This window comes from Dermochelys coriacea, chromosome 11 (assembly GCF_009764565.3).
Source record: "Dermochelys coriacea isolate rDerCor1 chromosome 11, rDerCor1.pri.v4, whole genome shotgun sequence".
Classification (NCBI taxonomy): domain Eukaryota; kingdom Metazoa; phylum Chordata; order Testudines; family Dermochelyidae; genus Dermochelys; species Dermochelys coriacea.
In genome coordinates this window covers 70,243,010-70,255,616 of record NC_050078.2, presented here as the reverse complement: position 1 = coordinate 70,255,616, position 12,607 = coordinate 70,243,010, and the positions used below count along the sequence as shown (strand labels likewise).

The window sequence follows — 12,607 nt, the reverse complement described above, 5'->3', positions numbered from 1 at the left end:
TAACTGTTACATTTCTCCACATTGTAGATAGCTAACCGCAACATTCCTTGTTCTGTAACTATTCCACATGATAAAGATGTGATTCTACATGTTAGTTCCAACACTGAAGTCCTACTCTTTATGTTCTTTACTGTGCTGATGATAGCCCCACTCATCTGTATGCAGATCTAGTGGAGGGGCAGAGGTCCTAGGGGAGGGCTGCATGTTGGCGGGCAAAGCTCTGCATTTACAAAGCCAGTTTATGTAAGCAAACGTGTTATTGTAAGTAAAATGTATGTGCACTATTGCCAAGACATGTGGCACCACCACACACTTTGTTCCTCCCATGGAGTATTCTGATAGGCGTAGAACCAGCATGGTAAGAAGCACACACAAAAATGTTTTAGCACTTTCTACTTTGATTATAATTAACTCCTTAGAAATACAGAAAATAGAACATGCTTTTGAAACAATAGTTTGTACATGCCTTGCATCTTACTAAACTATATGCCTGGCTGCCATATTGAAGGTACGACAAGCTTTCCTATTAAAACATCATATTTTTATGCATCATATTGGGTAGAAGACTATTACAAACTTTAAATTTAAAGGAGCACAGCTATATGAAAAACAAGGTTTTTTTAAATTATTTCCTTATCTACCATATGTTATAAGCCCAACTTTGGATTTTAAAACAGGTTTATTAATTTTGTTTATTTTCACTGTTTATGCTGTATTTCTTTTTTTCATTTCTATTAGCTTGGAAAATGACAAACTTGTCGCACATTTGATTTTTGCTTATAATCACTTTCTAATCAATTTCACTATTAGGTTCTCATGCTGTAATATTTAGGTTACAAACAATTGTAAAGAAATGTTTATTTTTAAAAAATTAGTTTATCTTTGTTTTTTAAATCACAAACATTTTACTAGTCGTGTTTTTGAAAAAGTTAATTTTAAAACCTATATTTTGGGCTAAATTTGATCTCACTATCTTAAGAGGATAACATATGGTTATTTTCCTTACACTTTATCATCATATCAGTTTTATATTATATATTGAAATTTAATAAATTTGCCATTCATATAAGTAGTTTGTTATTGTCAAAATCCAAGATTTTTGTCTAATGTAACTAACATCCTACCAATTTCTTCCCCCTGGAAAATTTAAACAAACAGTCTCCTAGTGCTTAAAATATTTTAGGCTTTAAACTAAATAAGGGTTTAAAGTGTGGGATAATTTAAAACCACCTGGATCCTATAATTCAAAACATTAGGGAAGACATTGATGGAATATTCCAAGACGATGATTTTGGGGAAGAATAGGAGCTGTTAAAGTTAATCTGCCTCAAATTAACGATCACAAAGATAAAGGCTATATATTTTTCTACTATGGAAAAATGACCTTTAGTTTTAACTGGAAATGGTGAAAGTGTAAGATCAAATGCAAATAGTTGCATCATATGCTAAATTAGAACATGGGTTCTTAAGATTCTAGACACAAGAAAATTCTAAACCTCCTTTAATTTGATGCAGGCTCAATCTATGTCTCTCTAGTAGCAATGCTGTAGATGGAAAAGGAGAAATTTAGCATGCTTGGCCAGTTCACAGTTTATTTGTTCTTTTGTGCAAGAGATCTCAATAGCAAGCATGCAATGACACAGAATCCTTTAAATCCTACAATTGGGTGTGGGTGCGGGAATAATGGGGGTCTCAGCGCTGTATCTGGCCTATGGGGAGCTGAAGGCAGGACCCAGGCATAAGAGCCTCCCTTTGTAATTCTCTGCAGAAACCCCAGCTTGGAAGCAAGATGACCCTCAGCTCCATGGGGAGCCCCTGTCTAACAGAAAATAGGGCAATACAAGTATTGCCTCAGGAGTAGCGTCCTCTCATAAATTAAGCCACAAAGTTCCCTAATTTGGAGCCTTACCGTAAATCAGTCTATTCAGTTACCCAATCTGCTGCCAGTAAAATAGGGCTTCAAAATGCACCAAATAAGGAATCAAATAGGTAGGGTCCAGGGAAAGGTAGCCTCTCCATATTAGGAAGCAAACAGGACAGGTCCGGGAAGGGGTAATCCTCACCATATTAGGAAACAAAAGGATAATTCGGAAGGTAAGGGATAGGGCGGGTACCAAGAGAAGGGTAGGGATAAGAGATGCTGTAACCATAACCTGGGGCTCACTTCACTGGTCGCGAGACGGAGGGGAACGAGTGGTCTGAATGCTGTAACCAAATAAATCGCCTCTTACCACTCCACCCGGCTTCATTCATCATTTGGCCTTGCAACAACATTGGGTAGTTAGGTAAATGGTTGCAAAGCCAGGTCTTAGTCAAAAGCACAGAGAATTAGGATTTTAAAACTCTCTTCTACAAGAAGCAAATCTCTTTTACAGGAAATCAGTGTTATTCAATGGAATTTATGTTGCAGGGCAGAAAATCTTCTGCAGATTGGGAGAAATTTTAAAGGACTCTATGTTATGAATAATTAGAGGGCACTGCTATATTTTGGAAGGATGGATTCAAAAGGATATTGGACACCACAGAATACCTATTTGATTGGGATGCATTTATGATCTTTTTTTCTTCTGAAACAGAAACGTGGTTTGGATTCATCTGGGTTTACAACTGATATCTGTTTGGTATTACAATGGTCTAAAATATTTTCAGGAAGTTTCCTTTACACTTCTAAGGATCAAATTTAAGTATGAAACATTATCTGTCTATTGGTGCTGAAGTGAGAATTATGTACAAGGGTCATGATCTCTACAAAAACTTTGAAGTAACAATAAAAGAAGGCTGTTAACTACCTTAAACAGATTTCACCCGTCTCGGTGATGTTCGGATGCCAGATTCTAGTCAAACATTTTACCTTTGGAGGCTGCCAAAATACAAAACAAACAGAGATTACAATGCTGTCCTTTCAAATAAGTTAAATCACCAACAAACCATTATGAATTGTACAGTTCCTGGAAGCTAAAATTTAAATTTGGGTGACCTCAGTCCAAATACTAATGTTAATCTGGCAGTTACCTTATGGAGCAGAACAGGATATAAAACTACAGTGACACTGCTGCTTTCCCATTCAGTGTTATATTCAGGTTTTTGGCTTTGTAAACAAGTGGAGGAAGAGCAAAGATTCGTTCCAGTATGATTTCACCTTCTCAATAATTTTCTGGGTAAGGAAAGGTTTCAGAATAGCAGCTGTGTTAGTCTGTATTCGCAAAAGGACAAGGAGTACTTGTGGCACCTTAGAGACTAACAAATTTATTTGAGCATAAGGCTTTCGTGAACTACAGCTCAGAAGTGAATAATAAATTTGTTAATCTCTAAGGTGCCACAAGTACTCCTTTTCTTTCTGGGTAAGGAAAGTATTTCCTGTTTTTAAATGTTCATAGAAGTACTGAGGATAACTGTTCCACTTTACTATTTCTTGGGTTTTTAAATCTTGATACAGATTTGTATTATTTTACAGTAACATCACTAAACTCAATTCAGCATGTAGCTCCAACGGATACTATAGCTCATTTTTAATGCATGTTGATAAATGCACATTTTAAAAAAATCAGATTCCAAAACAGAGCCTCATTGTTCTAGTTTTGTAAGCAAGTCAAAGGAAAATCAAACAATTCTAACAGATTAGCAACAGCAAGTTATTCCATCCAAATTCTCCATATTACAATATTCACTTTTTAAATCAAGTGACTGATTTCTTCCAACTGGTATATTGCATTTCAAGCATTAGCCATTATGTTTCATAAACGTCAAATAAATCATGTATTGTAACAATTGTAACTTTTTTTTTAAACAATTTCCCCATAGTTTATATAAAGTCCTCAGCCAAGAGATAAAATGGTTCTGATAATATCTCTCCACAGAAATAATCTTCATGTGCTGTGTCTCATATATTGGTCTGTCTGTTTATCCAAAGTCTTCATAGTCTTCAAAAATTTAAGGACACATTTTAACCTTTCAGTCCAGCTCTCTGTGAATAAGGTGAAGGGAACAGTGGTGGGAATTCACTGCCTGTGCTGTGTGCCTATTCTGTGGTTAGAGGATTGTGGAAAGTCCTCGTTTTAATGAGGAAAAGGCACTTAGGGCTTTCAAGATGGAAAGCTAGCTCTCCTTCCCTTCCGCTCTCAATGAAGAGGGTGTGGAAAATGCTAGAGGGACACCAAACTAAGCCCTGAGTCTGAAGCAGATATTTTTGGCACAAAGGAAAATACTGAAGCCTGTTAGTTCTATGGCATGCAAGACTCCTTAAAATGGTGCTCTATACCCAAACCTTGGTCCTGGAGAAAATCTAAAGGGCTGGAATGATTGGATCCTATCCCAGAGTAGTTCAATCTCAGTGCCAAGCCTTCAGACATGATCCTACACACTATGTCAGCTTGAATGGTCACAACACACAAAATCAGCTACTTAGCAATGGCAAACCAAGTGAACCAAGCCATTTTTTTTTAAATAGAACAAGAAAATCGAAGAATTCTTTGATCTTCTTTCACTTCAAATTAGCTTCTTCTTTAATTTTCATCTTCAAAGGAACATTCCTATGAAACTTTAGCCACAAAAGTATAAAATTGGTGACATAATTAGATATGGGAGATTCTTACCTACAACATAGCAAAACACCGAGTTGTCTGAAATTCCATTATATGCAGAAAATGCAAATGACAACACAAAGAAGAGCTCTGTGTAAGCAGAAGCTTGGTCCAATAAAAGATATTACTTCATCCACCTTGTCTCAACTGAGAAAAATGACTTAAATACTCACCACCATGTTATAGGCATCAGGAACTTCAATTTCAAACTGAAATTTTCCTCCTTGGTAATAACCCTCATCTATTAAAGGAACACAACATAAAAAATTAAAAGAAAAGAAAAACAAATGTTATATGAGCACAAAGACGACACAGCATAGTTATTACTTAGATTATGATAATCACAACATCATTGAAATATTCCATTATACTTGCACCATACCTTTTTAAAATGTGTAATTTTACTAAAATTACATTTTAAAATCTCTTAACTGTCCTGCTCTTCATGATTTCAGGGGTTCCTGTCAGGCTTACATCTCTAACCTTGCTTGCTTTCATGCTTTCTTCCACACCGTCACCTTTGCATAGAACAACCTTCCCCGAGCTGATGCAGATGAATTTGAATGAGATCGTACTGGCCTTCTCCAAGACCCACTTTATGAGCACTTGGCAATAACTATACTGATATAGTTAAAGCAGTACAATCTCCTTGGTGTGGACTTGGTTATACTGGTATACAGATGCTTATAGAGGTATAGTTTATACCCATATAGGAAGGGGATAAGCTTTACCATCTAAAGGACCTTTAAAGTAGTATAACTGTGTCCACACTAAAGGTTGTAGTAGTATAACTATTTTGGTTTAACAAACAAACAAAATCTCACTTCTAACTAAAATCATGAGACTTGTACAAAAAGACCAGGCCTAAGTAGTTCAGTCCTGAAAATACTCCAAAGTGGTCAATGGTTAGACTGAAAATTCAGATGCTACTGATGGACAAAATTCCTTGACAGTTTTTAATCAAAGTGGTTTCTGAGAAACTATGGTATTTCCTTATACTCAAAATATCTTCAGTGGAAAAAAGTTTGGCCTTTGAAACATGATTGTGAGAAAACCAAAGGATATTGTTTTTATGTTTAATATTTTTCCATAGTCGAGCCTAAAAATGAGTTTGTGGCATCCCAACTTTCTGTAGTATTATTATTCTACTCCACTCTCTTGCTTTCTTCCCTTGTCCCCATAACTGGTTTAGATAAATATTCCTTACAAAGCAGATAAAATGTTACATGTCTTGGTACTTTATAAATTAATCTAAAGATTTCTGTTAACAAGCATGCAGACAAGGGAGATCCAGTGGAAACAGTGTACTTAGATTTTCAGAAAGCCTTTGACACGGTCCCTCACCAAAGGCTCTTAAGCAAAGTAAGCTGTCATGGGATAAGAGGGAAGGTCCTCTCATGGATCAATAACTGGTTAAAAGATAGGAAACAAAGGGTAGGAATAAATGGTCAGTTTTCAGAATGGAGAGAGGTGAATAGTGGTGTCCCCCAGGGACCAGTACTATTCAACATATTCATAAATGATCTGGGATAAGGGGTAAACAGTGAGGTGGCAAAATTTGCAGATACAAAACTATTCAAGATAGTTAAGTCCAAAGCAGACTGCGAAAAGCTACAAAGGGATCTCACAAAACTGCGTGACTGGGCAACAAAATGGCAGATGAAATTCAATGTTGATAAATGCAAAGTAAGCACAGTGGAAAACATAATCCTAACTATACATACAAAATAATGGTCTAAATTAGCTGTTGCCACTCAAGAAAGAGATCTTTGTGTAATTGTGGATAGTTTTCTCTGAAAACATCCACTCAATGTACAGTGGGAGTCAAAAAAGCAAACAATGTTGGGAATCTTTAAGAAAGGAATAGATAATAAGACACCAAATATCATATTGCCTCTTTATAAATCCATGGTATACCCACATCTTGAATAGTGTGTGCAGAAGTGGTCATCCCATCTCTAAAAAGATACACTGGAATTGGAAAAGGTTCAGAAAAGGGCAATAAAAATGATTAGGGGTATGGAACAGCTTCCATATGAGGACAGATAGATAAGATTGGGACTTTTCAGCTTGGAAAAGAGACGACTAAGGGGGGATATGATAGAGGTCTATAAAATCATCACTGGTGTGGAAAAAGTAAATAAGGAAGCGTTATTTACTCCTTCTCATAACACAAGAACTAGGGGGTCACCAAATGAAATTAATAGGCAGCAGGTTTAAAACAAACAAAAGGAAGTATTTCTTCACATAACGGACAGTCAACCTGTGGAACTCCTTGCCAGAGGATGTTGTGAAGGCTAAGACTATAATCGGGCTAAATAAATAACTAGATAAATTCGTGGAGGATAGCTCCATCAATGGATGTTAGCCAGGATGGGCAAGGATGATGTCCCTAGCCTCTGTTTGCCAGGAGCTGGGAATGGGCGACAGGCGATGGATCACTTGATGATTACCTGTTCTGTTCATTCCCTTTGGGATACCTGGCATTGTCCACTGTTGAAAGACAATATACTGGGCTAGATGGATCTTTGGTCTGACCCAGTATGGCTGTTCTTATGTTCTTATTCCAAAATATTGTCCTCAATAAGTCTCAATTCCTCCTCCACCAGCTCTCTAAAATCCTATTCCAGCGCAATTCCCTCCAATTCCAGTCCAGGGCTTCTGAACCCCCACATCCTCTTTTCAGTCCCCATTCACCCTTTTCTGTCTTTACCCCGCACTGAAATCTCTCACTTGTGTCAGCAAAAGCCCCCAACCCATCTACATTACTCATGATTAAGGCTACGATTTGGTCATGGGTATTTTTAAGAAAAGTCACGGACAGGCCACAAGCAATAAACAAAAGTTCACGGCCCGTAACCTGTCCATGACCTTTACTATAAATACTCCTGACTAAATCTTTGGGGCTGCTCCTGGGGCCAGCCCCGTCAGCCATTGCTTGGGCCATCCATGGGGCCAGCAGCCGGGGCCGCCAAGCAGCCGCTGGTGCGGCTGTCCCTGGGGCCGCTGCTCCAGCTGCCAGACACAACAGCTGCTGCTCGGTCAGTCCCTGGGGCTAGCTGACCGGGGCCACTTTAGCAGTGGCTGGTGACTGCAGGGCCGCTTCAGCAACAGCTGGTGTGGCTGTCCCTGGGGCCACCTGAGCAGCTGGCCCTGGAGCCAGCTGCTTGGGTAGCCTTGGGGTCAGCCTCACTGACCACTGCCAAAGTCATGGGGGTTGCAGAAAGTCACGGAATCCAGGACTTCCACGACCTCTGTGACAGACACTCTGCCTTAACCATGATGTCATGCTGCCAGGAATATTGTCAGTTCCCATTTTCTGTCTCTTTGTCAAGCTTCCTGTTGAGCAGACAGCTCCTAAGGTGTCTCTATGGGTATGTCTACACCACAGTAAAAGACCCGTGGCCTGGCCACAGCTGGCTCATGCTCCAGAGGCTTAGGTCGGGCTTTAAGACTCTGCAAGGGGGAGAAGGTATCCAGCCAAGCCTGAACATCTATACACCAATATTTTTGGTCCCACAGCCCAAACTCCATGAGCCCAAGTCAGTCGACCCCAGCTCTGAGACTTGCTGCCACAGATTTTTTATTGCAATGTAGATATACACTATGACACAACCAGCACATGTAAGAGACATAGGAGAGAGTCCAGGAATGGAAAAGGAGATGGTCATGGGCTGACAGTCTCGGGGCCCTCCTGCTAGCTGAGGGAGTATGGGATGCTGCAGGGGTCATTGCAAGTGACCAGGATCAAAGAAAAAATATCAGGCTTCAATAATGTCAAGGGATCTAAAGATTATGAGGACAGGCTGGGGCTGGTCTTCCCCATCCCCTCAAGCAGAATCCCCAGGTGCCTCAATGCAGAAGTACAGAACATTAGTACACAACCCACACAAACTGTACACTTTGTATTCTGTGTTGTAATTGAAATATATTTGAAAATGTAGAAAAACCATCCAAAAATATTTATAGTAAATTTCAATTGGTATTCTATTGTTGTTTAACAGTGTGATTAAAACAGCAATTAATTGCTATTAATTTTTTTAATCACGAGTTAACTGCGATTACTTGACAGCCCCACAGAATACCTTTAAAATGCTTTTTCTCTTTAGATACAACTCACACCAAACGAAATCACTACTACACACCATGACTGAAGTCTTTCAACAAAACATCTCTGATTTAAATTATGTAACTTGCTACAGAATTATCAATCCTTCTCCCCAACAAATTTCAGATTTTACCATCTTTCTTCTTAGTATTTTTGAGTAAGGAGAAGTCTTCTATATGCCAACCACTGTTATAAAATGAATACACCACCAACTTCCATCCATTGATTTTTTTGGGCAATGCTGCTAATGCTAATTAAATCTTTAATTAATATATACATTTATCCTTACAGTTATTAATTCCTGTTGATTAAATGGAGACAGCAGTGAGCTGGGGTTCATTATAGCAAGCTATCAAAACAGATGATATTACTGAACTTGAATCATTCTGTTACAAGGCAAAGTGCTGTATTGACATACAAACTCAGTCCGATACCGTGGACTAATCAAAAATGGATGCCTAAAGTTCAAGTCAAAGGGAGCTGCTGGATGCTCAATACTTTGAAAATTAAGCCCTTATACAGCTGCCTAAATATAGATTTTGGAGCCTAATTTTAAGCACCCATTTGTGTTTTTAATAGCTACAAAGTCAATAACTGATCAGACAATCTCCTTTACAGACTATTTACAGCGGCATATGTAGTTGTTGTCCAGTATAACATAGGGTTAGAAAGATAGCTTGTCAAGGACAATAATGCACAGTGTACTCAAGGATACTAAATCTCAAATGTGGTATAAAGCTTATAAAAATAAAGCATGAATCACTGGTGATAATGTGCTTCTAACTCTGGAAAACAAATGCTATACTCCACTAGACTGCAGCAGCTTAATAACGGTGATCTATCCCTATTAGATGCACTTTGAGTGCTTTGGAGGGACATCTACTGCACTATATCCATTCTTCAACTAATTCTTAAGTGTTCTGAAGATTTCTGAATATAAAAGCAAACAATGTGCATGCTCAATTGATCCTTCAGTTGTGTCAGGCCCCGCAAAGGCTGAACTCACTCAGAAGATTACTAGTGTATACATCAAATAGTTATAATATGGTAGAGACAACAAAAAAATAAAATACATTATTCATTCTTTTGTACATCATAAACCATGCACCACAACTCTGGCCCACTAGGGATTGCAGCATTCTATTTTCCCTTTCAGCTGCCCTTCTGCTCATAACTCTTCACCAAACTACCTTCCTCCAATATAACCAGCCATACCACCAAACATCCACAACTACTAGCATTTAGGTGGGTATTGCGGAGGAATAATACATTAAAGGAGTGTGTACAGCAAGGTGAAAGGCGTGCAGAATTACGGTTTCAGTACACAGTATATGATAGTTGTGGTAATGGTAATTTGTGTGCTAGTGAGTGGAGTAAAGGGTGTGTGCAATAGCAACTGACTTAACTTTTCATATCCTTGATTTTGTGGGTTTCCGTCAGGTACGTCATGTATGCAGCAATATGCTTTACAATTCTTTTGTATTAATTATTTACGCCTCTATAAAAAAAGTGTTTGCAAATGTTCATGCATACACACATGCATTTATGTAAAAGAAAATTAAACCCACCAAAAGATCTACAGAATCTTAACTAACAAACCCACAAAGCAGGAATACAAATTCCAAAGGATTCCAAGCAAGCACAAAAGCGTGCACACAGACTACCACCTTCCCGCCAGATACAAACAAAGAACAAACAAAGGACTCCAACTATCTCCTTGCATACTAAGGCCACCAGGCCGACAAAAAATAGTTCAAGAACCCCAGAGGAAACACAGGATCTCAATTTCATATAGGAATGACAGGCCTGTTAAATCAACTCCTCAGGAAAAATGCACAAAAAATTGCAGATACAAAGAGGGCTGAAAGTTAGGTAACCCTCAAAGTATATCTCGGGGTAAAATAATTAGTGAACCTCAGCACACTTCATCAATTTACAAAGAGCGTCGGTCAGTATGGACTCCCATACCCCTCAGCCAGCTAGTATAAGAGACTTATACTGTCACAGTGCAGGCCCATAGCATCAGTATGTGAAGCTGCCTTAAGGAGGGGGCAGAGGAATCCACTTCTCTCTCAATCTCAAACAGATTGTTAAAACTATCTTTTTTTCCCCCTTAAATTTGCATTAATCTATACTACAACATACTTTTTTCCTCTACAACTACATGTGCACTTTGCTACAGTATGTCTACATTATTTTTACTGGCTTCAGAGTAGCAGCCGTGTTAGTCTGTATTCACAAAAAGAAAAGGAGTACTTGTGGCACCTTAGAGACTAACAAATTTATTAGAGCATAAGCTTTCGTGAGCTACAGCTCACTTCATTGGATGCATTTCATCCGATGAAGTGAGCTGTAGCTCACGGAAGCTTATGCTCTAATAAATTTGTTAGTCTCTAAGGTGCCACAAGTACTCCTTTTCTTTTTGCGAATACAGACTAATACAGCTGCTACTCTGAAAACTGTAAGGAGAGTGATCACTTAAGATAAGCCATCACCAGCAGCAGGGGGGGGGAAAGGAGGAAAACCTTTCATGGTGACAAGCAAGGTAGGCTAATTCCAGCAGTTAACAAGAATATCTGAGGAACAGTGGGGGGTGGGGTGGGAGAAATAACATGGGGAAATAGTTTTACTTTGTGTAATGACTCATCCATTCCCAGTCTCTATTCAAGCCTAAGTTAATTGTATCCAGTTTGCAAATTAATTCCAATTCAGCAGTCTCTCGTTGGAGTCTGTTTTTGAAGCTTTTTTTGTTGAAGGACAGCCACACTCAGGTCTGTAGTCGAGTGACCAGAGAGATTGAAGTGTTCTCCAACTGGTTTTTGAATGTTATAATTACTCTGTCCACATATCTATTCAGGGGACACCATCATGGAGCCTAATCACATCAGCCACACTATCAGAGGCTCGTTCACCTGCGCATCTACCAATGTGATATATGCCATCACGTGCCAGCAATGCCCCTCTGCCATGTACATTGGTCAAACTGGACAGTCTCTACGTAAAAGAATGAATGGACACAAATCAGACATCAAGAATTATAACATTCAAAAACCAGTTGGAGAACACTTCAATCTCTCTGGTCACGCGATTACAGACCTGAGGGTGGCTATCCTTCAACAAAAAAGCTTCAAAAACAGACTCCAACGAGAGACTGCTGAATTGGAATTATTTTTACTGTGTTTCATATTATAAAAAGATTTTTTAAAATATAGTTAAAATTACAATACAGGAATCTAAATTTAACATCCTTGTGGGGGTGGGGGGGAGGGACACCAAAGAAGCCCACCACAGTCGCATTTAATTTCAAAAAGGGGAACTACACAAAAATGAAGAAGCTAGCTAAACGGAAATTAAAAGGAACAGTCGCAAGTGTGAAATGGCTGCAAGCTGCATGGAAACTTTTTAAAAACACTGTAGTGCAGGCTCAAATTAAATGTACAGTAGAACCTCAGAGTTATGAACACCAGAGTTACAAACTGACCAGTCAGCCACATACCTCATTTGGAACCAGGCGTATGCAATCAGGCAGCAGCAGAGACCAAAAAAAGCAAATAAAGTACAGGACTGTGTTAAATATAAACTACTACAAAAATAAAGGGAAAGCAGCATTTTTCTTCTGCATAGTAAAGTTTCAAAGCTGTATTAAGTCAATATTCAGTTGTAAACTTTTGAAAGAACAGCCATAACGTTTTATTCAGAGTTATAAACATTTTGGAGTTATGAACAACCTCTATTCCCAAGGTGTCCCTAACTGAGGTTCTACTGTCAACCCCAAATTTTAAAAAACTGTAAAAATTGAAACACGCCACTATGGATAAATAACAGATTAAAAGATGTGGTTAGAGGCAAAAAGGCATCTTTTAAACATTGCAAGTAAAATCCTACTGAGGAAAACAGAAAGGAGCATAAACTCCGATAA

At 38.6% G+C, this 12,607-nt stretch overlaps 1 protein-coding gene across 4 annotated transcripts in view; it reads right to left on the bottom strand.

Annotated features, from left to right (window-relative positions):
• The window catches only part of UBE2F (ubiquitin conjugating enzyme E2 F (putative)), a 127,942-nt gene that overhangs the window by 74,467 nt on the left and 40,868 nt on the right, over positions 1-12,607 (bottom strand). For all 4 annotated transcript variants that reach the window (XM_038420930.2, XM_043505706.1, XM_043505705.1 and 1 more), the window contains 2 exons: positions 4,754-4,821; positions 2,790-2,860 (listed from right to left, as the gene is read on the bottom strand). In XM_038420930.2, the coding sequence (XP_038276858.1) occupies positions 2,790-2,860; positions 4,754-4,821 (139 nt within the window). The remainder of the gene's footprint in view (positions 1-2,789; positions 2,861-4,753; positions 4,822-12,607) is intronic.